The 24,791-nt window shown below is 36.5% G+C and overlaps 1 protein-coding gene across 4 annotated transcripts; it reads right to left on the reverse strand.

The window, feature by feature from the left end:
- Nucleotides 1–658: 658 nt before the first annotated feature.
- Nucleotides 659–9,251, reverse strand: LOC104097566 (BAG-associated GRAM protein 1-like). Of its 4 annotated transcripts, none has more exons than XM_070177628.1 (17): nt 9,163–9,251; nt 8,908–9,005; nt 8,161–8,236; nt 7,932–8,060; nt 7,770–7,816; nt 6,153–6,270; nt 5,926–6,042; nt 5,304–5,333; nt 5,093–5,192; nt 4,460–4,566; nt 3,200–3,343; nt 2,992–3,096; nt 2,255–2,401; nt 2,126–2,179; nt 1,900–1,963; nt 1,017–1,078; nt 659–899 (listed from the first exon to the last, which is right to left on the reverse strand). In XM_070177628.1, the coding sequence occupies exons 1-17, from the start codon at nt 9,211–9,213 to the stop codon at nt 699–701; spliced, it is 1,650 nt and encodes a 549-aa protein (XP_070033729.1). In that variant the 5' UTR covers nt 9,214–9,251; the 3' UTR covers nt 659–698. The 4 variants fall into 4 exon arrangements, with proteins under 4 accessions (XP_070033729.1, XP_070033728.1, XP_018626822.1 ...); XM_070177627.1 differs by having other exon boundaries at nt 8,155–8,236; XM_018771306.3 differs by lacking the exon at nt 9,163–9,251 and having other exon boundaries at nt 8,161–8,244.
- Between the last annotated feature and the right edge of the window lie 15,540 nt (nt 9,252–24,791).

Below are 24,791 nucleotides of genomic sequence, written 5' to 3' on the forward strand. Positions count from 1 at the left end.
GTGTGTACGCAGACCTTAAATCCACGTTGAGGTTAGAGAGACTACTGTGAATAGGAATAACTCCTTGCTATGGTAAAGTTTGTTTATGTTTTTGGTTAATCTTGTAGTTCGTGGAATTGAACACATATTCTTTCATCTTGTTATATTTCGTATTGTGATTTCTTCTCTTGTTTTAAGTTAATAGCTAGTTCCTATAATCTATGTACAAGCGTTCTATACATATATAGTGTTTCTCATAATTTGAGCACCTTTTGTTTATCAGAATCATTGCTCAATTCTGATTCATTTGCTAGAATACCATTAGATTGACCAAAAATGCTCATATCGATTTGTTGCATCATCTTTCATTCCACTTTATTCTTTCACACTGTTTATAGTAGCTTCTTTAGGTTCTAGATTATATATCACAAAAAGTAGAGGAGAAAAAGTAATTCCCCGATATCCCAATTTAGAAAAGATGGATAATTTACCCCCTCACTATAACGTAACTTACCCTTTTGAAATTCATAGGACATGCTCGCCAACTGTCTAAAATTTTGGGGCATTAAAATAGTTTATAGGAGATGAAAGTTAAGTTGCTAAGCCTGTAACAATAAAAAAATTTGCCCTGATCTTTCCCGTTGAAGAGAGCAGCTTTGGAAAAGAAGATCTGCAGATATCACATAAAATAGTTTTCCATTAGATAAAAAGTTGCATCTTCACGTATTACAAAGACGGACATTGGATCTCCTTGGTGGAGATAAGTTACAATGTTGATACAAGGATTGTGTTGTGGAGATGACATTTTCTATTTCACTCACTGACACTCTTGGTTTGGCACTTTCTATTTCACTCACTGATACTCTTGGTTTAACAAATGAACGAGCCACCTCCAACATTGTTGCTATCTCTTTCTTGTACTGCATAAGTAATTGAAGAGTGTAAGGGGGGAAAAGTCATCACATTAAGTCCAAGGAAATTAACCACTCAGTTAATAAAACGAATGGACAGAATAACTAACAGAGGCTAAATAATACCTCGTTAATAGATCCTGACTTAATTTTTGACTGCATAATGCACCATTTCTTGAAATGTGCACCTGTTGAAATTGTTGAAGTTAGTTTAACTTCGCATCACAGCTGCACTCTTAAAGATGTACAAATTTTGACTTTTGAACTACTAATCTTCAGGATCATTCAAGTAGAGAAACTTAGGTCAAGAAAATCCAATGTTCAATAGGCAGCTCCGATTTGCATTCAACTGTATCATGCTTGCCACTCACCAGAAAAATAGAATAAAGAGGAAAAAAGATGACTGTCAAGTGCTGGAGATTCAGTTGGTAGCTGTCCAAAGGAAAACATAAATATGATATCTCTAGGGTTTCAAAGAAAGAATCTAACAGCTAGTTAGATCAAACAATCTTGGAAGGAGAAACTTGGTCAAGCACAACATCTGTGAAAGCATTCATAAGCCCTGAACTCAACATTGCACCAGAAAAATAGTTTCCTATCTAATCAAATCCAAGTGTGATGAATGACAAGGGTATCAATTCTCTGTAAGAGTCTGGTGAGAGCTATGTTGCTCGGACACTCCGAAAATGACGTCTGGTGCGTGTCGGATCCTCCAAAAGTAGTGTATTTTTGGAGGATCTGACACAGGTGCGGCAGCATTTTGGAGAGTCCCCGCAACATAGGGTGAGAGTGCAACATTAGGGTGACAGATGTTTTGCCTAAAAGTATAAGAGATGATAAGCAAAATGATTTGTTAAAAGATACTCCAAAGATACGTTTAAGTGGTTTGTTAACCCATCAAATGAGAAGAGATCAGGGCAAGTGGATTAATTTCGACAAGCAAAGGTGATCAGTGGATAGTGGCTTGTACACTGACAGCAGAGCAAGAAAGCAGGATAGAAGAACTTACCGGCTTTTATGTCCAAAGTGCAGGATGATTCAGAAGTTGTTTCTAAAGACCACCTACAGTGAACCTGATGGAATAGAAAATCTAATCAGGGATTAAGATAAATAAAGAGCAGTTCTCTAGTCTATAGGAGGTAAGAGATGGAACTAAACAATGGAATTATGTATAAAAAATTCCACCAAATTGTACTGGGATAAGATCATGGCCTGACACGCAGAGTCACTAGTACCTCAAAGCATGACCCAAACGGCACATCATGGGCCTGCTGCACAGTCTCAAATACCTAAGGGAAGATACGAAAATGGTAAGCATAAACATGACCAAACATACAACATTGAATGTGAGATAAGATAATTACAAGAGTTTTTTTATCCAGTGATAAAACAGCATGCTGATACTCTGTCACTGCTGTATCTGGAGGGCACATAGGGCTGTTACACACGGTTCTGAATGTAATTTCTCTGACTTGACCATCATACTCATCAGCAGAATTCCATTGACCCATCTACGGAAAAGAATTACATTCAATATTTTACTCAAGCAAAAGCAACTGAAGTTCAAGAGGTGTGGGCAAATCCACACTACACTAGACTTCATGCACATACACATATAAATACTTATTACCTTGATCAAGTTCACTTCTTTCCGCCTATTTTTTATTTTCGATTGTAAAGAGGTACGAAGAAGAAACTGCACCACAGGAGGTGCAACCGTCTCTCTCTCTCTCTCTCTCTCTCTCTCTCTCTCTCTCTCTCTCTCTCTCTCTCTCTTTTGGGAACAGGAGGTACAACCTCTTTTTGGGCTTTTCCTGTTTTCACTTGACAGTCAATTTTTGCTAAGTTACTACTACTTTTGACCAGGTCCATGCCCCAAAAGATGCATTTCGGGTGAGACATATCTTACTTATCAAAATAAAAATGTGAGTCACACGCACTAATCAAACCTCCTCACACACCCACAAATAAAAAAGAGGATATTAAAGAAGATATAAAAAGAACCTCAAGAGTGTATCCAGAACTTAAGGTCCAAACCAGAAATGCATAAAGAAGCACAAGCCATAAACATTTTCTACATTAAATGGAATATGGGGCTTACATTGAGATTGAAATCTTTCCCTGCTGCACGGTATTCATTAGTGAAATTTGAATCATCAGCCAATAGCAAGTCAAAAAATTGCTCGGCTGTGCATGGCAAAACATCCTTGCAATTTTTAAGAGTATTATAATTCATGGAGAAAGAAGTTCTAGTCCCAAAAAGCAAGAGATCAAATATACTTTATGTACACCAGAGAGGACTTATATACATTATATATACTAGAGAGGACTTCTTCTTTAATAAATGGTTGAGATTTCTGAATCTTCGTCACACTTTCTTCCTGATTTAATTCCATCTTTTTACATCCTTTAACGGAGCTGCTATGTGCACGCAGTGCCGACTGTTCCATCTCCTACAAAGAGAAAAGAGGGAAATTTAAAACAAAAAGAAGGCCATGCAAAGCCAATCAATAAAAGGTAGAGACAATTTAAATCTAAAAAGTAAAAATGATGTTAGAGACAACTTAAAGCTAAAGTAAAGACAGTATTCTTATGTTCTAGCTGTAGCAGTGAATACAAGAAATGCCAATCTGCAGGACATGTTGCTTCAAGAAGCTCAGAGGTAAAATATAATTACATATCACCATTAACATAGACTGGAAGTAAACGATCAAAACCGGATGTCTTGTAGACAAACCTGTATTTCGTAGCAAAATAATTATGGGCATGCTAAACAGGCAAAGAAAGATGACAGGAAGCCAGTAAAAATGTAAAGCCTTCACGAGATACTGAGATGTCAAGTTGCTTGTAACATCAAAAGCCTCATGCTTCTGCTCCCCTTGGTAAACGTAGACGTCCAGGATAACTTATATACAGATTATAGATCCATGATAGAGTGCATTCAAGGAGGCTCTAAGGAATTCATTATGCACCAAAGGAACCCAAACAAATAAGAGAGACCATGCCAGCTCAATACATTCATTCTAGTCTCTTTTTTTTGCTGTTTCCTTTCCTTTTCCTGCTTTTCGTGTCCGGAAAGGACACTGACATGCTTCGGCGTGGTTACATTAAATGGTATGCTACCAAAAGAGAGCTCTTCATAATGCTGGAGATGGTAATCATACCGATCTTCATATGGAAAGTTCTTGCCTTGAGCACAAACAAATATGATAACCATGCCATGCAACTTTTTAGATAAAAGGAATTAGAAAAAGGAAGTTCCATAAACACAAAAAAACACCTTTGTTTATGCTCAGTGGTGCAATTAACAAGAGATCTCATTGACAGAAGGAAATCCATATGTGATGAATACTAATGCATTCAACGATGTCATACATCTCAGCTTTCAGAATACCTCTTTTATTGAATACATAAATGTTTTTAAGACAGCTAAGGTTAAATATTCAATTTGATTCATGGGTGGTTGTATCACTATTCACTATAGATATATGATAAGCAGGACTGCTTATTGTCTCAGATAACAATCAGAAAAAGGACCAACTAAAAGCACAGAAAGAAAATAATATAACCTTCTTCTCAGCTTCTAGCATTTCATGATAGTTATCTGCTGAACGTTGCAAGGCTCTTAACGAATGATTCCTATTCCAAAAAGATGCGAATTTATATCTTACTCTACCTGAAAGTAGAGAAAGCTAGGTGACTACCATATCGGTCATAATACATCCAGAATCTCAATTTCAAATTCAACTATCTAACATGAGCAAAACAAACCACCTCCCTTCTCTCCAAATTGGATGTCTAGTCTTCAGTTGACAAGATTGTAAGAACGTAGTTTCTCAGTGATGAAGAAACATGTCAGGCCAATAGGTTGAGTTAGTCTTTCTGTAGCAGAAATAGGAACATATCTTGAAAATATTCAAAGTTAGTTTCCCGAGAAGTACACATTATTTTGTGTCAATGGTGGAAGGAGAAATTTATCTTGGGATGGAGAAAATACTTGGGTATAATTTCTAGTCTTGCATGATAACACTAGCAGTGCTAATGGTGATATCATAGAATCTTCTCATAACATATCAAAAGGTGAAACCTCGCGAGGAGAAGCTCACTCACAGCTAGCCAACTTCCTATTTCTTTTAAAACAAAAGAAAATGTGTTTCCTAATGAAATGAAGAATAAGGTTAAAGGATTAAGTAAATACTAACCATCAGGATTTCCTAACGGAGGCACCCCATGGCCGCCAGCACCCATGCGGAGAATTACTGTAATAGCAGGATTAACAAATGCATGCTGGCTCCTCCTTATCTAAAAGAAAAATAACACTCTTGCTGATTTCTGCAATGGCCCAGCTAATTCCAAGCACATTGACAACTTGGAAAGAACAGATCATCATAAATATTAGGGAGAATACCATACCTCATCTATTTCTGCTAAAGGAATAATTACCTGCAAATGCAGAATTATAAGCATGGTTAAATAAACTAACCAATTTCAGCATTACTGAGATTTGTTTGCCAAAATCAAAATGGTACAGTCGTTACCAGTTCTTTTTATGCTTAGAATGGGAAGGAAAAGGATATATATCATAACCTTGAGAAATTTAAAAAATTCAAATAGTCTCTATCCAGATTTAAATCCCTTTATCCAACATTTATCCATTAAAAACTGTTATTAGCAATCTTTCCTCATAAACCTTGCTCCAAGTTTCAAGATATCCACAGGCAGGGTGATATTACAAAATTCTGAACTAGGCTTCTGGCCGGAATGTAGAATACCCAGAACAAACCCATGGCGGTCAATAAGATAAAAATCAATGGAGAAAACAAATTGATCATAAGCATTTAGCTTAGATTTTTTTTTTTATAAAAAGTAGATCCACAACAACAACAACAACAACAACCCAATAGAATCCCACTAGTGGGGTCTGGGGAGGGTAAAATGTACGCAGACCTTACCCCTACCCCGAAGGAATAGAGAGGTATAAAAAGTAGATCCAAATAGTTAAAAATCGGGAGGTACAATCAAAAGGGAATCTGACCTTCATTTGCTTTGAGAATACGTTTGAGTGGAAGCAGATATGCCATGTACAAACATACATACGGCCATGATACAAGAATGACCTTTCCAGAGCACATGAATAACTATGTTCCACAACCTGAGATAACTACACTGATTAGCAAAGAACTAACTCACAACAGTCCAAAATTTCTACCTAAGAATTCTTCCAAACCAAGAGTCCTTTATCAGTCAAAATTTAGCACTTGCCTCATCTGCAGGGAGATCAAATATTGTTTGCAGCGGTCCAGGTTTCTGATGAACAACAGTAGGTCCTTGTTTATCCAAAGTGATCCTTCTACGAGTATTAACATAGCCGTTCAAACCTCTAAAACAACCAAATGAAGGGGGAATAAGAGTATTATCTTCCAGCTAAGATGAACACTAATCTTTTCAAGGAACAGTGATGAACCATAAGTCATTACATAATTCTATGATGGATCACGAATCTTCCAACAGTAGAGAGAGAATTCGACCCTAAACAAGACCCATATGACACTACATAGTGTGTGGATAATGATCGTAAAGTTGCTTAAAATTATTATTTTTCCTGACTTTTAAGTGTCATCGAAGCATTGCTACATAAAGCCATACTAGAAATATATCTTAATAAAGAGTTACCAGCTGACGATTAAAAGATCAACGCTGATGCCTCGCTCTTTATCTCCCCCATTCCCATCTTTTCTCATTAAGTGAGGAAGTGTTTTGTTACTAATTCTTCCCTATTCTCCATTGTTCTCTCTATCCACCTATCATAAGCAGAGGCGGATCCAGAAGTTAAACTCAATGGGTTCAATATTTAAGATTTTTAGCATTGAACCCATTATATTTTTAAAGTTATGGGTTCATATCTACTTTTTTTTTGCAAATTTAGTGAATTTTTATACAGAAATTTATACTTTGTGCCGAAAGTTATGGGTTCAATCGAACCCGTCGCTTTAATACTACATCCGCCCCTAATCATAAGCATCAAAACCAAAACAATATCCATCACTTGTGTATTATTACATCTGTATCCTTCATTACTATTAAAGCATGAGCTGTACAAGAGGGAAAGCACACCCCCTCCTAATAGCAGCTAAATTACTACTCCCTCCGTTCACTTTTACTTGTCCACTATTGACTTTGCACACCCTTTAAGAAATAATAAATAAAATGCATAATTTACCATGATACCCACATTAATTGGTGTATAGTCTTAATGGATTTGGAAAATGATTTGGAATGAGTAATTAATGCTAAGGGCAAAACGAGAAAAATAAATTATTTTTGTCTTGATATGCGAAAATTTATTTTTAGAATACTTGACAACTAAAAGTGAACGGAGGGAATATATTCTAGAACTGTGTTACTGAAAAATAATGTTCACTGATAAACAACCATAGAAGCTATCCAGAATAGAACCAAGTTCACCAAACATTTAAAGTAACTTATCCAGAAGCTGGTAGTGCCGCATTTTACACTATGCACAAACTCAAGTTTCAAGGTTGTACTGTATTCTCGAGCCACAAATTGTTTTATAGTAGTTCATCGCATAAGCAAAACCTTGACGAGATGGGGGAAGGGAATAAAAGATTCATTTAACTTTTTTTTTTAATTATCACCACCATCATGCGTAATATTCGTAAGCAATCCTTTCACAACATCTCTAATAGCACATAATCCCCAACTGAATTGAAAGAGTATGTACATTTGACCAAAAGAAGGAACCTATGAGTGGACAAATAGCTGATTAAGCATTCACATATAAAACACTAGTCCCCAAGATGGTTGAATTCAAATGAAAAATAACGCAAGGCCTTAAAAGAAAAGGGAGCAAAAGAGCACCTTGAAAAATTGACATTGTGCTTTAACGTTTTAATATGAAGATAAACCTGAAAAAGAAAAAGACAACAGCCATAACTCTGTAAAGAACAACCTCTAAAACATCCACAATAAAAATGATGCTTTTTTTTCCCAAAGAAAAGAGGATAAGGTAATCAATAATACCTGCCCAGATGGACTGTCCAATGTATGCCATTCTGCACCAGTTGGACCTTCATTTTCAACAGGTACAGTCACTGAACCGAGAACAGCACTTTTCCAGATTATATCCCAATCATATATTGTCACATTAATCTGCCATACATCAAGTAAAAGAATTCTTACAAAAGATAATAAAAACGGGAAACCAATATAATATTAAAGTGATCAAACAGCAAAAACAGCACACCTTTACCTCTACTGGAAGCTCATCAACAGAGAAGTTGAACTCCTCCCCCCACATAGGATTTCTTGAACCAGGAACCATTGAACTGCAACACTTTGAAGAGCATAACTTGAAAAATGTACAATGTAAGAGCAATAATCATGCTGAAGAGATAGTTTTACAATTTTCTGAAACTCCCCAATCCTCATTGTACACATTGTTGACAAACCAATCACCATAAAAAGGTAAGCTCGCACTTGACCTTTACTGTCAGCTATTACAACACAGTGTAATGGAGCAAAAACCATCTCAAAACTAAGACTAACCTACCATATAACTATCAAAAGGTGTTCGTCTGATTTCTCCGTCATATTATATCTAAAGGATTTCATTTTACTTCGCCACTGTTATGAAAGTCTCATAGTACATATTATTCTTTATTCCAAAAATGTTCGATAAAAAACTCAAAGATCCCAAGTAACTGAGCAGAATCATATCAGGTAGAAGGCTAGAAATTGCATGCACTTATAGTAAAAGGAAAGAGACTAACATGAAAAAGAAGGTTCTCAAAGCGCTTCCACTCATGTTTAAATATCAGACATAGATTACAAAGATGTATATTCGCGCAAGCACATCATGACACATGCGATCTTTGATGATGCAACTTGCAAGCTGGTTTGAAAATCATCAATAATAGAAAAGCATACTCATAACTACTCATAAACAAGGTAAACCACAATGCCAAGATCATAGGATAACAAAAATAGACGTAATCACCTAAATCTCTTTTGTTTCCCACAAGTGATGATTGCATATGGATCTGAAGTCCCATTTAAATTAGCAGCAATAAGATTTTTAGCAGCCAACAATTCAACCTGAAACATAGACAAAATACAAGTAGTCAGCAATAAGATATGGCCATCACATGAATATTTTAATGCTATAAGCATTTCAACTAATAGAAATACTATAATGCATCAAATCTAGAGATAAGAGTTATAATAAGTGCATGAATATAAAGTACAAAGTTACCTTGATTATATATGCAGAATTAGTTTGAGCATCTCCTTTTAACTGGCACATCTACAAAATAAGTGCACAACTGTACGTCAAACAAGTGGAAAATCACATGATGAAAATGAAAAATAAGTTTATAAATTTTCAACTAGGGGATCATTTCAGCTTGGATAGATGATAATTGGACTCTGCAAAATCAAATTTCAGCTTATCATAAATTCGACGAAGCACACATGATTTTTAAGAAACAACCCAACACCTGATTAATTTCTTATAACAATATCTAGAGTTAGGTCCGGAAGTTGCCCCAATTATAGATGCAAGTTAAAACTAAAGCAAATATAAATAAGTATAATACTTATCTACTACTTAAGTGAATATCATCACTCATTATTAGAAAAAGCTAGGCCAGTGATCTCTACTTCATCTTCTAAACTCTCAAGGACTCTTACTATTTGGAATAAAATTGTTGAGGTTTTATTTTAAGATGTAATATTCTTAAAATGAGGGTGAATGGGAAATGGAGGAAAATGAAATTTTGAGTAAAATTTTAAGTTTCCCCTCTTAACAATGAGACATTGTCCCATATTGGAAGTGGAAGACATTTTTGGTGGGTATATATATAATTGCTCTTCTTGTAGCTCTTAAAGAGTTAAGAAGAAAGCAAGCCTCGCGCCGTCGTCGTCGTCGCTCGCTCGGCTCGGCTTCGGCTACGGCTACGGCTACGGCTACGGCTACGGCTTCGGCTTCGGCTTCGGATTTTGATTAATTTTTTGGACCAAATTTATTTGTTAATAGTAAATATTAACGTAAGATTATCCGTATTTGTAAACGGATATTTTCCAATCCGTGTATTGATAATTTGGCAGCCGGATAATGGTCTTCCCACTATGAAGTGCTTGCTCCACAAATATGAAGTGCTTGCTCCACAAACATGTAATGCTTGCTCCACCGTGAAGGGTGGACGTTTGGTCTTGCACTCCTTCTTGGCTGCTATATATATGAGCAGCAAATGTTGAAGAAATACTCAACTCAACATACAATTCGCTCAACAAATTGGCTATACATTGCACTCCTTCCTCTCAGAACTTCCATACGTTTTTCTGAGTATATACTCCTTCGTTCTGCATTGTTTTTAACTTCAAACAAAGCAACTGTAAGTGTGATTTGCTACCGAACTTTGTGTTCGCCGAAACACTGGGGTTTGAAGTACCGCTACACCAGTGTGTTATTCGTTCTATCCTGGGAGGAAATAATCCATTACCTTGGGTACTAGGAGGGGATTAAATTCCTTAAGGAAACACTGTGAATTCAGTGGGCTCGAATTTATTATTATTGTTTCATTACGTTAACTTATATTTTGCAGAATTAATATTTACAAATACAGGAATATTGACCGGGAATAACAATCTTAAGGAATTTAATATTTATTTCTGTACTTGTGTTATTCTTATTATTCTGCAAACTAAAACCTTTGTGGTTTGTGTACTCCCGTTTTGGAGAGTTAAGCCTTCGTGGCGTTTTGTTGGATATTAAAATCTACGTGATTTTTACTCCAGTTTGAAAACGTGTATTAAACGTTTGTTTGTGTCATTCTTTTCTGAAAAAGATGATGACTGAAAACGAAAACCAAGCTGTTCCGATGGCGACTGCCAACGCAACGACAAGCCGAACACCGGCGTTGGCACCGGCAGAAAAACCCGGAAAATTTTCCGGGATTGATTTCAAACGCTGGCAGCAGAAGATGTTCTTCTACTTAACTACGTTATGTCTACAGAAGTTCATCAAGGAAGATGTTCCTGATCTGCCGGATAAAACTCCAGATAATGAACGCTTTCTCGTGATTGAAGCGTGGAAGCATTCTGATTTTTTATGCAAGAATTATATTCTTAGCGGACTGGATGATAATCTGTATAATGTATACAGTAGCATGGAGACATCCAAAGAATTGTGGAATGCACTTGAAAAGAAATATAAGACTGAAGATGCCGGGATGAAGAAATTCGTTGCCGCAAAATTTCTGGACTACAAAATGATAGATAGCAAGTCTGTTATTACTCAAGTCCAGGAATTGCAAGTGATTATTCATGATCTACTTGCTGAAGGTCTTGTAATCAACGAAGCATTCCAAGTAGCAGCAATGATTGAGAAGTTGCCTCCGTTGTGGAAGGACTTCAAAAATTATTTGAAACACAAACGAAAGGAAATGTCCCTTGAAGATCTCATTGTTCGGTTGAGAATCGAAGAGGACAATAAAGCTGCTGAAAGGAGAGGCCGTGGAAATTCAACAATAATGGGAGCAAATATTGTTGAAGCTAACAAAAAGAGGAAGAAGGCTTCTGGTCCGAAATACAACCCAAGCAAGAAGCGGTTCAGTGGAAACTGCTACAACTGTGGGAAAACCGGACACAAATCTACGGAGTGTCGTGCTCCGAAGAAAGACAAGAAAAGGGGTCAAGCAAACATGGTAGTAAACCATGATGATGTTGATAACTTGTGTGCCATGCTCTCTGAATGTAACTTGGTGGGAAATCCTAAACTGTGGTGGTTTGATTCAGGAGCCACTCGCCATGTTTGTGCAGTTAGAGAGGCTTTTGCTACCTATGCTCTTGCTGAACCCGGAGAGACAGTTTATATGGGAAATGCTTCAACAGCAAAAGTTGAAGGATATGGGAAGGTATTTCTAAAAATGACTTCTGGCAAGGTCATGACTTTGAACAATGTCCTTCATGTTCCCGAAATGAGAAAGAATTTAGTCTCTACTGGACTTCTTGTTAAGCACGGTTTTAAGTGCGTTTTTGTATCCAACAAGGTTGTAATTAGTAAGAATGGAACATTTGTGGGAAAAGGTTACCTCACCGAGGGCCTTTTCAATCTAAATGTAATGGTTGTTGAAAATAATAATAATATTTCAGCTTCTTCTTACTTACTTGAGTCAAATGATTTATGGCATGTACGTTTGGGTCATGTCAATTATAAAACCTTGCGGAAAATGATTAACTTGAAAGTACTGCCCAAGTTTGAATGCGAAAAATCAAAATGTCAAATATGTGTGGAATCTAAGTATGTTAAACATCCTTATAAGTCAGTTGAAAGGAATTCAAATCCTTTAGACTTAATTCACACAGATATTTGTGACATGAAGTCAATACCATCTCGCGGTGGAAAGAAGTATTTCATAACTTTTATTGACGATGGTACTCGATATTGCTATGTTTACTTACTGAATAGTAAAGATGAAGCAATAGACGCATTCAGGCAATACAAAAATGAAGTTGAAACGCAACTTAACAAGAAAGTAAAAATGATAAGAAGTGATAGGGGTGGTGAATATGAATCTCCTTTTGAAGAAATATGTTTAGAATATGGAATTATTCATCAAACAACAGCCCCTTACACGCCCCAATCTAATGGGATTGCGGAAAGAAAGAATCGCACATTAAAGGAGATGATGAATGCGTTGTTGATAAGTTCTGGTTTGCCACAGAACTTGTGGGGGAAGCCATTCTTACGGCTAATCGAATATTAAATCGAGTGCCCCATAGCAAAACACAATCCATTCCTTATGAACAATGGAAAGGAAGGAAGCCCAACTTGAATTATTTTAAAGTGTGGGGGTGTTTGGCAAAAGTGCAAGTTCCTAAACCCAAAAGGGTAAAGATAGGACCGAAAACCGTTGATTGTGTTTTCATAGGATATGCGACAAATAGTAAAGCATATCGATTTCTGGTTCATAAATCAGAAAATCCCGACATTCATAATAATACGGTTATAGAATCAGATAATGCTGAGTTTTTTGAAAATATATATCCGTATAAAAAGGAATGTGAGTCGTTTGGTGAAGGATCTAAACGACCTCGGGAAGAAACAAAAGAAAGTACATGTAATCAGGAGAATCCAAGACGTAGTAAACGTCAAAGAACGTCTACTTCATTTGGACCAGATTTTGTGACTTTCTTATTGGAGAATGAGCCTCAAACATTTAAAGAAGCTATGACTTCTTCGGAATCATTGTTTTGGAAAGAGGCAGTCAATAGTGAAATAGAATCCATATTGAACAACCATACATGGGAATTGGTTGATCTTCCTCCTGGAAATAAACCTTTGGGTTCTAAATGGATTTTTAAGAGAAAAATCAAAGATGATGGCACTATTGATAAATTCAAGGCAAGGCTCGTAGTCAAAGGGTATAGACAACGAGAAGGTCTAGACTACTTTGATACATACTCTCCAGTTACAAGAATTACGTCCATACGGATGTTAGTAGCATTAGCTGCAGTGTATGGTCTTGAAATTTATCAAATGGATGTTAAGACGGCCTTCTTAAATGGAGAGTTGGAGGAAGAAATTTACATGGAACAACCTGAAGGGTTTGTGGTTCCAGGTAAAGAAAAGAAGGTATGTAGACTTGTTAAGTCTCTTTACGGACTAAAACAAGCACCCAAACAATGGCATGCGAAATTTGACCAAACAATGTTGTCAAATGGTTTTAAGATAAATGAATGTGATAAATGCGTGTACATTAAAAATGTTCCAAATCACATAGTCATTGTTTGCCTATATGTGGATGATATGTTGATAATGAGTAATGACATTGCCAACATAAATGCTACTAAGCGTATGCTCAATAGCAAGTTTGATATGAAAGACTTGGGAGTTGCTGATTTAATTCTGGGAATTAAGATCAATAAGACTCCTCAAGGTCTGGCATTGTCACAATCTCATTATATTAAGACAGTACTTGAAAAATTCAAGCACTTGGGCTTTAAAGTTGCAAAGACTCCAATTGACGTGAATCTTGCATTAGCAAAGAACAAAGGCCAAAGCATATCACAATTGGATTATGCTCGTGTATTGGGATGCTTAATGTATATCATGAATTGTACACGACCAGACATAGCTTGTGCTATAAGTAAACTGAGTCGATATACGAGCAATCCAGGCCAATCTCATTGGATGGCAATGAAACGAGTTTTGGGATATTTAGAACATACCCAGAACTTTGAATTGCACTACAGTAATTTCCCTGCGGTGATTGAGGGATACTGTGATGCAAATTGGATCACCGGTTCAACTGATTCTAAGTCCACGAGTGGATATGTATTCACTATTGGTGGAGGAGCGGTATCTTGGAAGTCGTCCAAACAAACATGTATTGCCCGCTCTACAATGGAGGCTGAATTCATAGCCTTAGATAAAGCCGGTGAAGAAGCTGAATGGCTCCGGAATTTCTTGGAAGACATTCCATTTTGGCCCAAACCGTTGGCACCAATATGCATACATTGTGATAGTCAAGCGGCAATTGGAAGGGCTGGGAGCGTCATGTATAACGGTAAATCTCGTCATATACGACGAAGACATAAAACCGTTAGGCAATTACTCTCTAGAGGAATTATCACAATTGACTATGTAAAGTCAAGTGATAATGTGTCGGATCCACTTACAAAAGGCCTAACTAGAGAGGTAGTTGAGAAATCATCAAGGGGAATGGGGCTATGGCCGAGAACAAGTCATTGTGGCGGTAACTCTACCTAGAAGACTGGAGATCCCAAGATCTAGGTTCAAAGAGATCAAACAAAGTCATTAATGACGGTTCAACATTGTCAAATAAAATTTTAGTCCATTCTCGTGATGAGACAATGTTCAGTACCAAGGATAAAGCATTAAGGCTTTTTAATGATTTCTAAATTTGATACGGGGTATATCAAATAGTGTATCTACAGGATGACACGTTTAGGAATCACCTATTTAAGTGTGAAGTGTGAGCCGCTTCAAGGAGAACTTTGTAAGGCCAGTTCTCTACGCACTTATGAAACCAGGCGGTGTTCATGGCTGAAACGAACACAACAATGAGAACCAAAGACGGTTAAGGGTTGATTGTGTGACTTATGGTTGTCTAGGTATACACCAAAGATCGACGGTTCAAAGATATCAAATCTACCGATTGACCGAGTATATCCGACATAAGTTTACTACGGAAAGTTCAAAGGGAAACCTATTTATCCAGATGCAATTAATCCTTGCTTGTAAATCACACAGTTTTTTCATGCATACTTCCGTGATATAGCCATTCCCCATTCATGTGGGGGATTGTTGAGGTTTTATTTTAAGATGTAATATTCTTAAAATGAGGGTGAATGGGAAATGGAGGGAAAATGAAATTTTGAGTAAAATTTTAAGTTTACCCCTCTTAACAATGAGACATTGTCCCATATTGGAAGTGGAAGACATTTTTGGTGGGTATATATATAATTGCTCTTCTTGTAGCTCTTAAAGAGTTAAGAAGAAAGCAAGCCTCGCGCCGTCGTCGTCGTCGCTCGCTCGGCTCGGCTACGGCTACGGCTACGGCTACGGCTTCGGCTTCGGCTTCGGCTTCGGATTCGGATTCGGATTTGGATTTGGATTTGGTCAAATGATCGATTGATTGATTAATTTTTTGGACCAAATTTATTTGTTAATAGTAAATATTAACGTAAGATTATCCGTATTTGTAAACGGATATTTTCCAATCCGTGTATTGATAATTTGGCAGCCGGATAATGGTCTTCCCACCATGAAGTGCTTGCTCCACAAACATGAAGTGCTTGCTCCACAAACATGTAATGCTTGCTCCACCATGAAGGGTGGACGTTTGGTCTTGCACTCCTTCTTGGCTGCTATATATATGAGCAGCAAATGTTGAAGAAATACTCAACTCAACATACAATTCGCTCAACAAATTGGCTATACATTGCACTCCTTCCTCTCAGAACTTCCATACGTTTTTCTGAGTATATACTCCTTCGTTCTGCATTGTTTTTAACTTCAAACAAAGCAACTGTAAGTGTGATTTGCTACCGAACTTTGTGTTCGCCGAAACACTGGGGTTTGAAGTACCGCTACACCAGTGTGTTATTCGTTCTATCCTGGGAGGAAATAATCCATTACCTTGGGTACTAGGAGGGGATTAAATTCCTTAAGGAAACACTGTGAATTCAGTGGGCTCGAATTTATTATTATTGTTTCATTACGTTAACTTATATTTTGCAGAATTAATATTTACAAATACAGCAATATTGACCGGGAATAACAATCTTAAGGAATTTAATATTTATTTCTGTACTTGTGTTATTCTTATTATTCTGCAAACTAAAACCTTTGTGGTTTGTGTACTCCCGTTTTGGAGAGTTAAGCCTTCGTGGCGTTTTGTTGGATATTAAAATCTACGTGATTTTTACTCCAGTTTGAAAACGTGTATTAAACGTTTGTTTGTGTCATTCTTTTACAGAAAAGATGATGACTGAAAACGAGAACCAAGCTGTTCCGATGGCAACTGCCAACGCAACGACAAGCCGAACACCGGCGTTGGCACCGGCAGAAAAACCCGGAAAATTTTCCGGGATTGATTTCAAGCGCTGGCAGCAGAAGATGTTCTTCTACTTGACTACGTTATGTCTACAGAAGTTCATCAAGGAAGATGTTCCTGATCTGCCGGATAAAACTCCAGATAATGAACGCTTTCTCGTGATTGAAGCGTGGAAGCATTCTGATTTTTTATGTAAGAATTATATTCTTAGCGGACTGGATGATAATCTGTATAATGTATACAGTAGCATGGAGACATCCAAAGAATTGTGGAATGCGCTTGAAAAGAAATATAAGACTGAAGATGCCGGGATGAAGAAATTCGTTGCCGCAAAATTTCTGGACTACAAAATGATAGATAGCAAGTCTGTTATTACTCAAGTCCAGGAATTGCAAGTGATTATTCATGATCTACTTGCTGAAGGTCTTGTAATCAACGAAGCATTCCAAGTAGCAGCAATTCACTATAAAAGCCAAATTTTTGCGAAATTAATTTTTATGTTATGTTATAATGTTATTATAACAACATTTAACTATAATATTTAAAAATATTAAGAACAAATGAGGTTGTTATAGAGAATTTTGACAGGACTAATAGACAATTTAGGGGTATTATGGAACTTTGGAAACTTCCTAACGACTAGAATATTATGGAAAATGGTAGAATCTAAAATAGAATGTTTTTCAATAAGCCGTCCATGTGAGTTATAGTGGAATTTCCAGCTTTTGCTACTTTGTAAAGGACTAAAAAGTGTGTGTTTAGAAGTTTGGGAAAATAATTACACCCCACTCCTTTGCTGTAAAATAAGAAGATTTATTATCAAATGAAAATTAAAAACCTTCTTAAAATTAATTTAGATTTAATTAGTTAATTATTTAATCTCATTAACATGATTGTATACAAATAACAAGTACAAAACCAAACCGGAAAGTAATCTATATTGATTTGATAAAATAAAATGAAGAGAAAGCAAAAAGCGTAGGAAGAGGTGCGAACAATGATGGCTAAGAGAGAACAATCATGATGGCCGGCGGCCCGGCGCACGGCTTAAAATAATTATAGTACTTGCTTATTTTTAACAAAACTAATTAAACAGTAGAATCTAGGAATTAAAATTGACATGTTCAAACTTATAGTCTCTAACTTTTACACTCATTGAAATTTTAAAATTACGAGCTTAAAATTTAGTACTATTTGTTAAAATGCTACTGATGTTACACGCATAATGTGTTCTTCGATAAAAATACTGAATATACTGATTAATAGGCTCGATCCGCCTTTGCAACCAAACCAAACACAGCATAGAAGTAGGCAACAACCAGCTCTCGTATGGTTTAGGAAAATTGAAAGGCAATACCTTGGTCGATTTGGACTAAGAACGTATTGAACAAATCCTTCAACAAGTAACATACCAAGATTCTCATATAGTTAAGATTGACTTCATTATAATCATGTGAAGTTTTAAAAAGGCTGAATATATATGCGACTCCTTAAACTTGCTAAATTAAAAGGTAGTACCTATTGGAAAACCATCCCAGCTAACATGATTTAAACTACTTGTCAAGATTTTCCTTTTGGCGGTTTAAATAATAAGCTGAATTTGGCTCTGTAGCATTGCTCTTGCTCAACTTACAGTAGAGATTGCTTCCGAATTTCGATAGGAAACCAAGTTGTATTGTTAAAACTGCTGCTACAAATAAGTAGCAAAGGTTTCAAGTGCATTAGGTAACTACTGTTTGACAAAAAAAATATGAATCTTGGTTAAAATAATTAATTTTATGTAATTAGGGGTTAAACTTAGTTAACAATAATCTTTCTAAATGAAACTTTCAAGGATGCAATAAATAATAGATGGGTTCGGTCAGATAGTAATGACATCATGCAATAACTGTTCTAAAAAGCATGAACAAGAATGTAGCATTCAATAGCAATGAATATCAATAAATGACATTTAAGTAAATAGGATGAACGATTCACCAATAAAGGATAAAATAGATGGATGTTCCTCCTGAAAATGATGAATGACAGACAAATCCTTGAATATTCGAGTTATTCTCGGATCTGGTGGAAAAGTATGAAAAAATATAAGCAAGAATCTTAGTGAAAATGCAGTGTTTGTATCTTAGCAAGAGAGAGAGAATCTTTTTGTTAAAGTGTGTTTTTACAAATGAATGTCACATGCCCCTATCATTGTCTCTTTTTTCTATATATATGGGATATTTTCCTAAGAAACTCTAATCGTACAAGTACAGAGAATATCCACTAGACTATTCTCTTTTACTACCCTATCCTAACAAACTAGCCGTTACAACTCTTATCAACGATATTCAACCTCGACATCTCGACTAAGGCTCTCGTCGACATCTCAACCACGATTCATGTCGACACTTTAGCCAGGACTTTGCTGCTTCTTGACCCATCTCGACCAACGACGACTCGAGAATTCCTTTTTAGTACTCCCTCCGTTTCAATTTATGTGAACCCATAAATAGGTTCACATAAATTGAAACGGAGGGAGTATTATCTTGCCTCAAATATTATAAGGGCGGATTTTGACCCATACAGTTAGTCCCGCCGCTTATTGAGGTCGTGCCCCCATATGAGGTCGATGAGCGGATAATGTCGTGCATAGTTGGCAGGGGTCGTGGTTATGGAGATGGGACTACGTGGCTCTTTGTGGTCCGCATATTTTTGAATTTATCAAACTGCCCGGGAGATTATTTGGAGTTATCTAGGCCTTGAATAGAAGTGATGTCATGGCCCTGTGCGTCATAATGACGCCATTTGCCGATGCATTGCATCGATTCAGGTGGGCTATTGATTGGCTCTATCGGTTCGAGTTTCGTGCTAATTATGTCCCATACAGTTTCGATTCGGGTGCCTTCCAAACTTATAAATAGGGGAAGCTTTTCTGATTTTGGAACATTTCAAACTCCTTCTTCTCCGCTATCACCAGCTTGCTTAATTCACTTTGCCGATCACTCCTTTTCTTATATTTCTTAGGCTTAGCATGTCCTTCGTTCGTCTTCTTCTTTCGAAACCCCATTCTCTTATTGAAAATGATGTCTAACATTCCTTCTGATTCCGGTGAGGGGAGTTATGTCCCACCCTTGGCAGTGGCATATCCTCTCCATGAGGAGGGTATTCCTGCCACCGCTGACGACGGAACCTTCCCGTTGGTAGAAGAGATAATTTCACGCAACCCCGATTCCCGGTATGCTTTCACCAAGTCCCTTGACGCCGAACCTGGGGCTTTCCGGTCAGTGATGACGGTTGATGGTAGGCTATAATCCTGTATTTTAGTTGCTTATTATACTCTAATTCACTGTACTTTACCTGTGTTGAGCTTTAACTGGTAGTATTTTTGCATTTATTGTGTGTTTTATGCCTTGTAGGAGTGATTCCGAGTTATGTAGATGTTGTGGAGCTAATTCGAGCTATTTGTACTATAAAAAATGGGTAAATTACGGAGGTTAAAATTACAGTTTGCGGAGGTTAGAAACCTCCGCTATTTGATGTCACGGCGGTTGAGCATGCCCCTGTAGTAAACATCGCCACTATTAATTTGCGGCAGATAAATGCGGGGGTTTCCCGAACCACCATGATAGCAAATAGCGGAGGTTTCTAACCTCCGCAAATTGCAATTTTAACCTCCACAATTTCATGCGCGAAAATAGATTTTTATTTTTAAAATTTAATTTTTTTTTTGAGTGTAGGGGTTGTAAACCCCCGCAATTTCTTATGTGTACACCATCAGGATCTGTTCAATTTCTCTTTGGGGGGTTTATCCCCATCTATTTTTAAATATATTATAGAATTAATTTTTTATCATCAATTTGCCATACTCTTTCCCAAATATCAATTGAAATATTTATGCTTAAACCAAAATATTAAAATTAAGAAACATCAATATTTCATTAATCGTGAAAAATACGATGACAGAGTAGTATCATATGTCATCAAGCTAAATTAAAACATAGTTAACTGTCTATATTAGTCAGCTATTATATTGTCCTAATACATCCACTTCAATTAAAATGAATCTCAATGGCTGTCACTGGGATTATTAGCGCCAGGAGATCTTCTTGCATCCGTCGGTGAAATGGGTCCACTGGCTGTATCACTTGGCTACAGCAAAAAGTAAAAAAAAATACAACTATTAAGAGAAGTATTAGAAAATAAGTCATTGAGATAAAATATACGTTGACTACTTAAATCAACAAAAAAGAATGAAACGGGACAAGGTACGAAGCCTCTAGTCTAAAAGGTAGACGGTATGCAACACAAATACAAAGAGAATAAAGCATTTGTTTAATAAGTGATACAACACTACCGTGCCACAGAACCAAGAAGCAGTGATACAACACTGCTACTACCACCCACTACTTAGGAAACAAAATGAATGACATTGATTTCAAATCCATTCAGAGCATTCTCTCAGTATCTATATTGACAAGTAAGTATTACTCAATAGGCAATTTTCTCACCATGTGATAGAACATGCAATTAATGGGAGAGGAACTTTGTGGTTTGGGTATCAAAGACCTAACAAATCTGGAGAATCAACTGGAAATGAGCTTAAGGGGCATCTGCATGAAAAAGTTCAGCAACCAACCTGATACTATCTAATTAATATTATTGGAACTGTAAAATACTAGTAGGAACTAAACATGTTCTGGCTTTATAGGAGCAAATATTAAAGGATGAAATTCAAGAGCTAACTCAAAAGGTATGTGCAAAACTGTAGCAGCTTTCATCACGTCAAGAATAGATCAGCAGAATAAATAAGTAGAACGATCAAATCAAATCGAAAATGCATTAAACACAATACTAAAACACAAATAGTACGAGAGAAGCAGGGGCGGTCTGGCAAATTTTGTGGCCTAAAGCCAAACTTTTATGAGGAGCTTAACTTTTTAATTTTTTTTTATTATTTATTTGAAGTCTATTTATTTAGCTTTTCTTAGATACAAAATTATTAATAATTTTCTTATAATCAATAACTCCTAATAAGTATTTCTCAATTGAAAATATAGCTAATCCATTTAACCTTTCTTGTGAGTTGTGACATTGTTGTTCTTAGGTAAGATTTTATCAATTTTAATTTTGAAAACTTCTTTCTGCCGCAGCAACGGTAACATGAGTTATGAACATTATTCCATAAGCAATTTAGGCATTTGAAAAAAAAATTAATCTTTTTATTTGACTAAGTGTATCAATTAAACTATTATCTTCTAATTGTACTATTTTTCTTAATACTTTTAATTCAGAAAATAAATCTAAACCATCAATATCGAATTCATTATTATGCTTTAAGGAACATTCAAGATTAAGGCAATATTTTTTAAAATTTCCAACATCTAGTGATCTTAGTTTTTACTGCCGAATAGAAAACCAAAAATATTTTCATATGTTGTTGCATATTGCATTGTTGAAGGCTGCTGGTTCTGGTATTTTCGCACCTGCGGAAATAGACTCGCAGGTGTGATATCGCAGAAGCGACGATGAGGTCGCAGAAGTGAAAGGGAAGGGGTTGGGCAGTGTGCGCAGGTGTAGAACGTTTGCCGCATCTGCGAAGCCGCAGAAGCGCCCCATCCCGCAGAAGCGGACCCATTTTCGCAAAAGCGAAAACTGCAAATGCAGTCAAGCGTCCGCAGATGTGGAAAGGCCTCGACAGAACCCATAGAATCGCAAGTTAGCCATTTTTACTCATTTTTGAGTTTTGAGTCTCGAATTTAGGCGATTCCAATGGGATTTTGTAAGTGTTCTATAACCAAGAGTGATTATATTTCATAAATCCATGTCTATATTCATCTTTTATTTCGGATTTAGAAGGAAGAAATTGAAATTTTTGTAAAACTTTTCAAAAATGAAAAATTAAGATTTGAAGGTCCATTTGACATCGGAATTTGATAATTTTTGTATGGTTGGACTCGTCTCGGAATGGGTGTTCGGATTTCGTAATTTTTTCCGAGATTCGAGACGTGAGCCCCACTGTTGATTTATGAGATGAATTTTAGATTTTAATCCGAAAAATTAGCAAATTCATATAAAATTAATTTTTATGATTTGTATTGAGTATATTGAATTATTTATGACTAGATTTGAGGATTTCGGACACAAATTCACGAAGGAAAGGTTTATTGGATTCTTGAATTTGGTTGCAAGCGAGGTAAGTGTCGTGGTTAACCTTGACTTGAGGGAGTAAAACTTATTTGTCTATTTGCTACATGATTTAATGTGCGGGTACAATGTATTTGTGAGGTGACGAGTACTTATGGATTGTGGTTGAGTCAAAGCATGCGAGTGGAATTTGTTTATTGTGAATAATTGTCTATTTAATTAAGATATTCATGCTTAAGTTTATTATTGATTATTTGATCATTATTCGTGAAATTATTATTCATTTAATTATTGTTGAATATTTTGGAAGGTGAAGTCGGTATTTTGTTATTGAATTGATCGATAAGTGTATATCCCCGTATTTAAATACTCTTCCGAATTTATATTATTATTTTTATGGTAAGGAAGAGTGTAAAAGCACGAAGGGTGTTGTTGTGCCATTTGTGAGTGTAAAAGCACGAAGGGTGCCGTGTCATTTTCACAGAGTGTAAAAGCACGAAGGGTGATGCCGTGTCATTTTCACAGAGTGTAAAAGCACGAAGGGTGATGCCGTGCCAAATGAGAGTAAAAGCACGAAGGGTGGTGCCGTGACATTTTCATATTATCATTTGCTCATTTTATTGTTGATGTCTTAATTGACTACTAAGTGATACATCTCCTGCGGCAATTATTTTATCTTTCCCCTTCGCATGTTCCCTCCCAATTTATAAATTGTTATTTATTGTATTATTGTTGCTTCGTATTGTATATACTTGTACATATTGTTTATGTACGTATCTTGTCATAGCCTCGTCACTACTTCGTCGAGGTTAGGCTCAACACTTATCAGTACATGGGGTCTGTTGTACTGATACTGCACTATACATTTATTGTACAGATTTCGGAGTTGGTCCCAGTGGCATATAATAAATTTACCCGGATACAGCTACCCGTGGAGACTTGAGGTATAACTGCACAGCGTTCGCAGTTCTGAAGTCCCATTCTATCTTTATCTCAGTTGTGTATTATATTTCAAACAACTTGAATTTTGTTCAGACCTTTAATTGTATTATTCTAGAAGCTCGTGCACTTGTGAATCCAGTTCTGGGATGGTATTTAGATATCGCGATTATTATAGATTACTCACTCTATTTCAGACTTTAATTCCCCATTTGTTTCCTTATTATTAATAAATTTAAAATTTTATTAAAATGGCTAATTATATTCTAACATTGGATTGCCTAGCAAGTGAAATGTTAGGTGCCATCACGGTCGTGAAGGTGAGAATTTCGGGTCGTGACAATTAGACCACCTCCAATTGCAGCCAATAATTTCGAGCTGAAGCGTGATTTGCTTCAAACCATTCAAAACAATTGCATTTTCAGAGGGAAGATGAACGAAGATCCAAATACGCAACTGATGGACTTGGAGAAGATTATGAATACCTTTTAATACAATGGGGTGTCACACGATGCAGTTTATTTAAGCGTATTCCCCTTTTCACTTAAAGATGATGTGAAGCAATGTCTTCGAAGCTTGCCAAATGGATCAATTAGAACATGGGAGGAAATGACTAGAAAATTTCCTGATAAATATTTTTCCTCAGCTACGACGGTCAAGTTTAGAAGAGAAATCCATAACTTCTGCCAGAAAGAGAATGAAAATGTTTTTGAAGCATGAGAGATGTTTAAGGAGATAGGTAGGAGGTGTCAACATAGGAGATTTGAACTCTAGATGCAACTCCGGGATTTTTGGGATGGATTGACACCGACCCCTCGTAGAACATTGAGCAATGCAGTTGGAGGTCCCTTTATGAAGAAGACTTCAGAGGACATAGTTACAATTCTTGATGAGTTATCCGAAGATGCTAATCAGTGACCCTCTGATAGTATGGAAAAAAGATAATCAACTGGTGCTCACCAAGTTGATGCTACTACATCTGCGCAAGAACATCTTGATGCTATGGCTAAAGAAATACGAAAGCTAACAGTAGCTTTGATGCAAAATGTACACCATGCAGTTTGTGATATATGTGGAAGAGGACACCCTACTCATGAGTGTCAAGACTCAACTGAGGAAGTGAATGCTGTAGGAAACTACAATTTTAATGTAATGGGATAGAGGCACCCCGGTTTTTCATGGAGTTCACTTGGGGGTACTGCAAATGCATGGAAACAAAACAACCCCAGATTTTAAG

This window comes from Nicotiana tomentosiformis, chromosome 6 (genome assembly GCF_000390325.3).
Source record: "Nicotiana tomentosiformis chromosome 6, ASM39032v3, whole genome shotgun sequence".
Classification (NCBI taxonomy): Eukaryota; Viridiplantae; Streptophyta; class Magnoliopsida; order Solanales; family Solanaceae; genus Nicotiana; species Nicotiana tomentosiformis.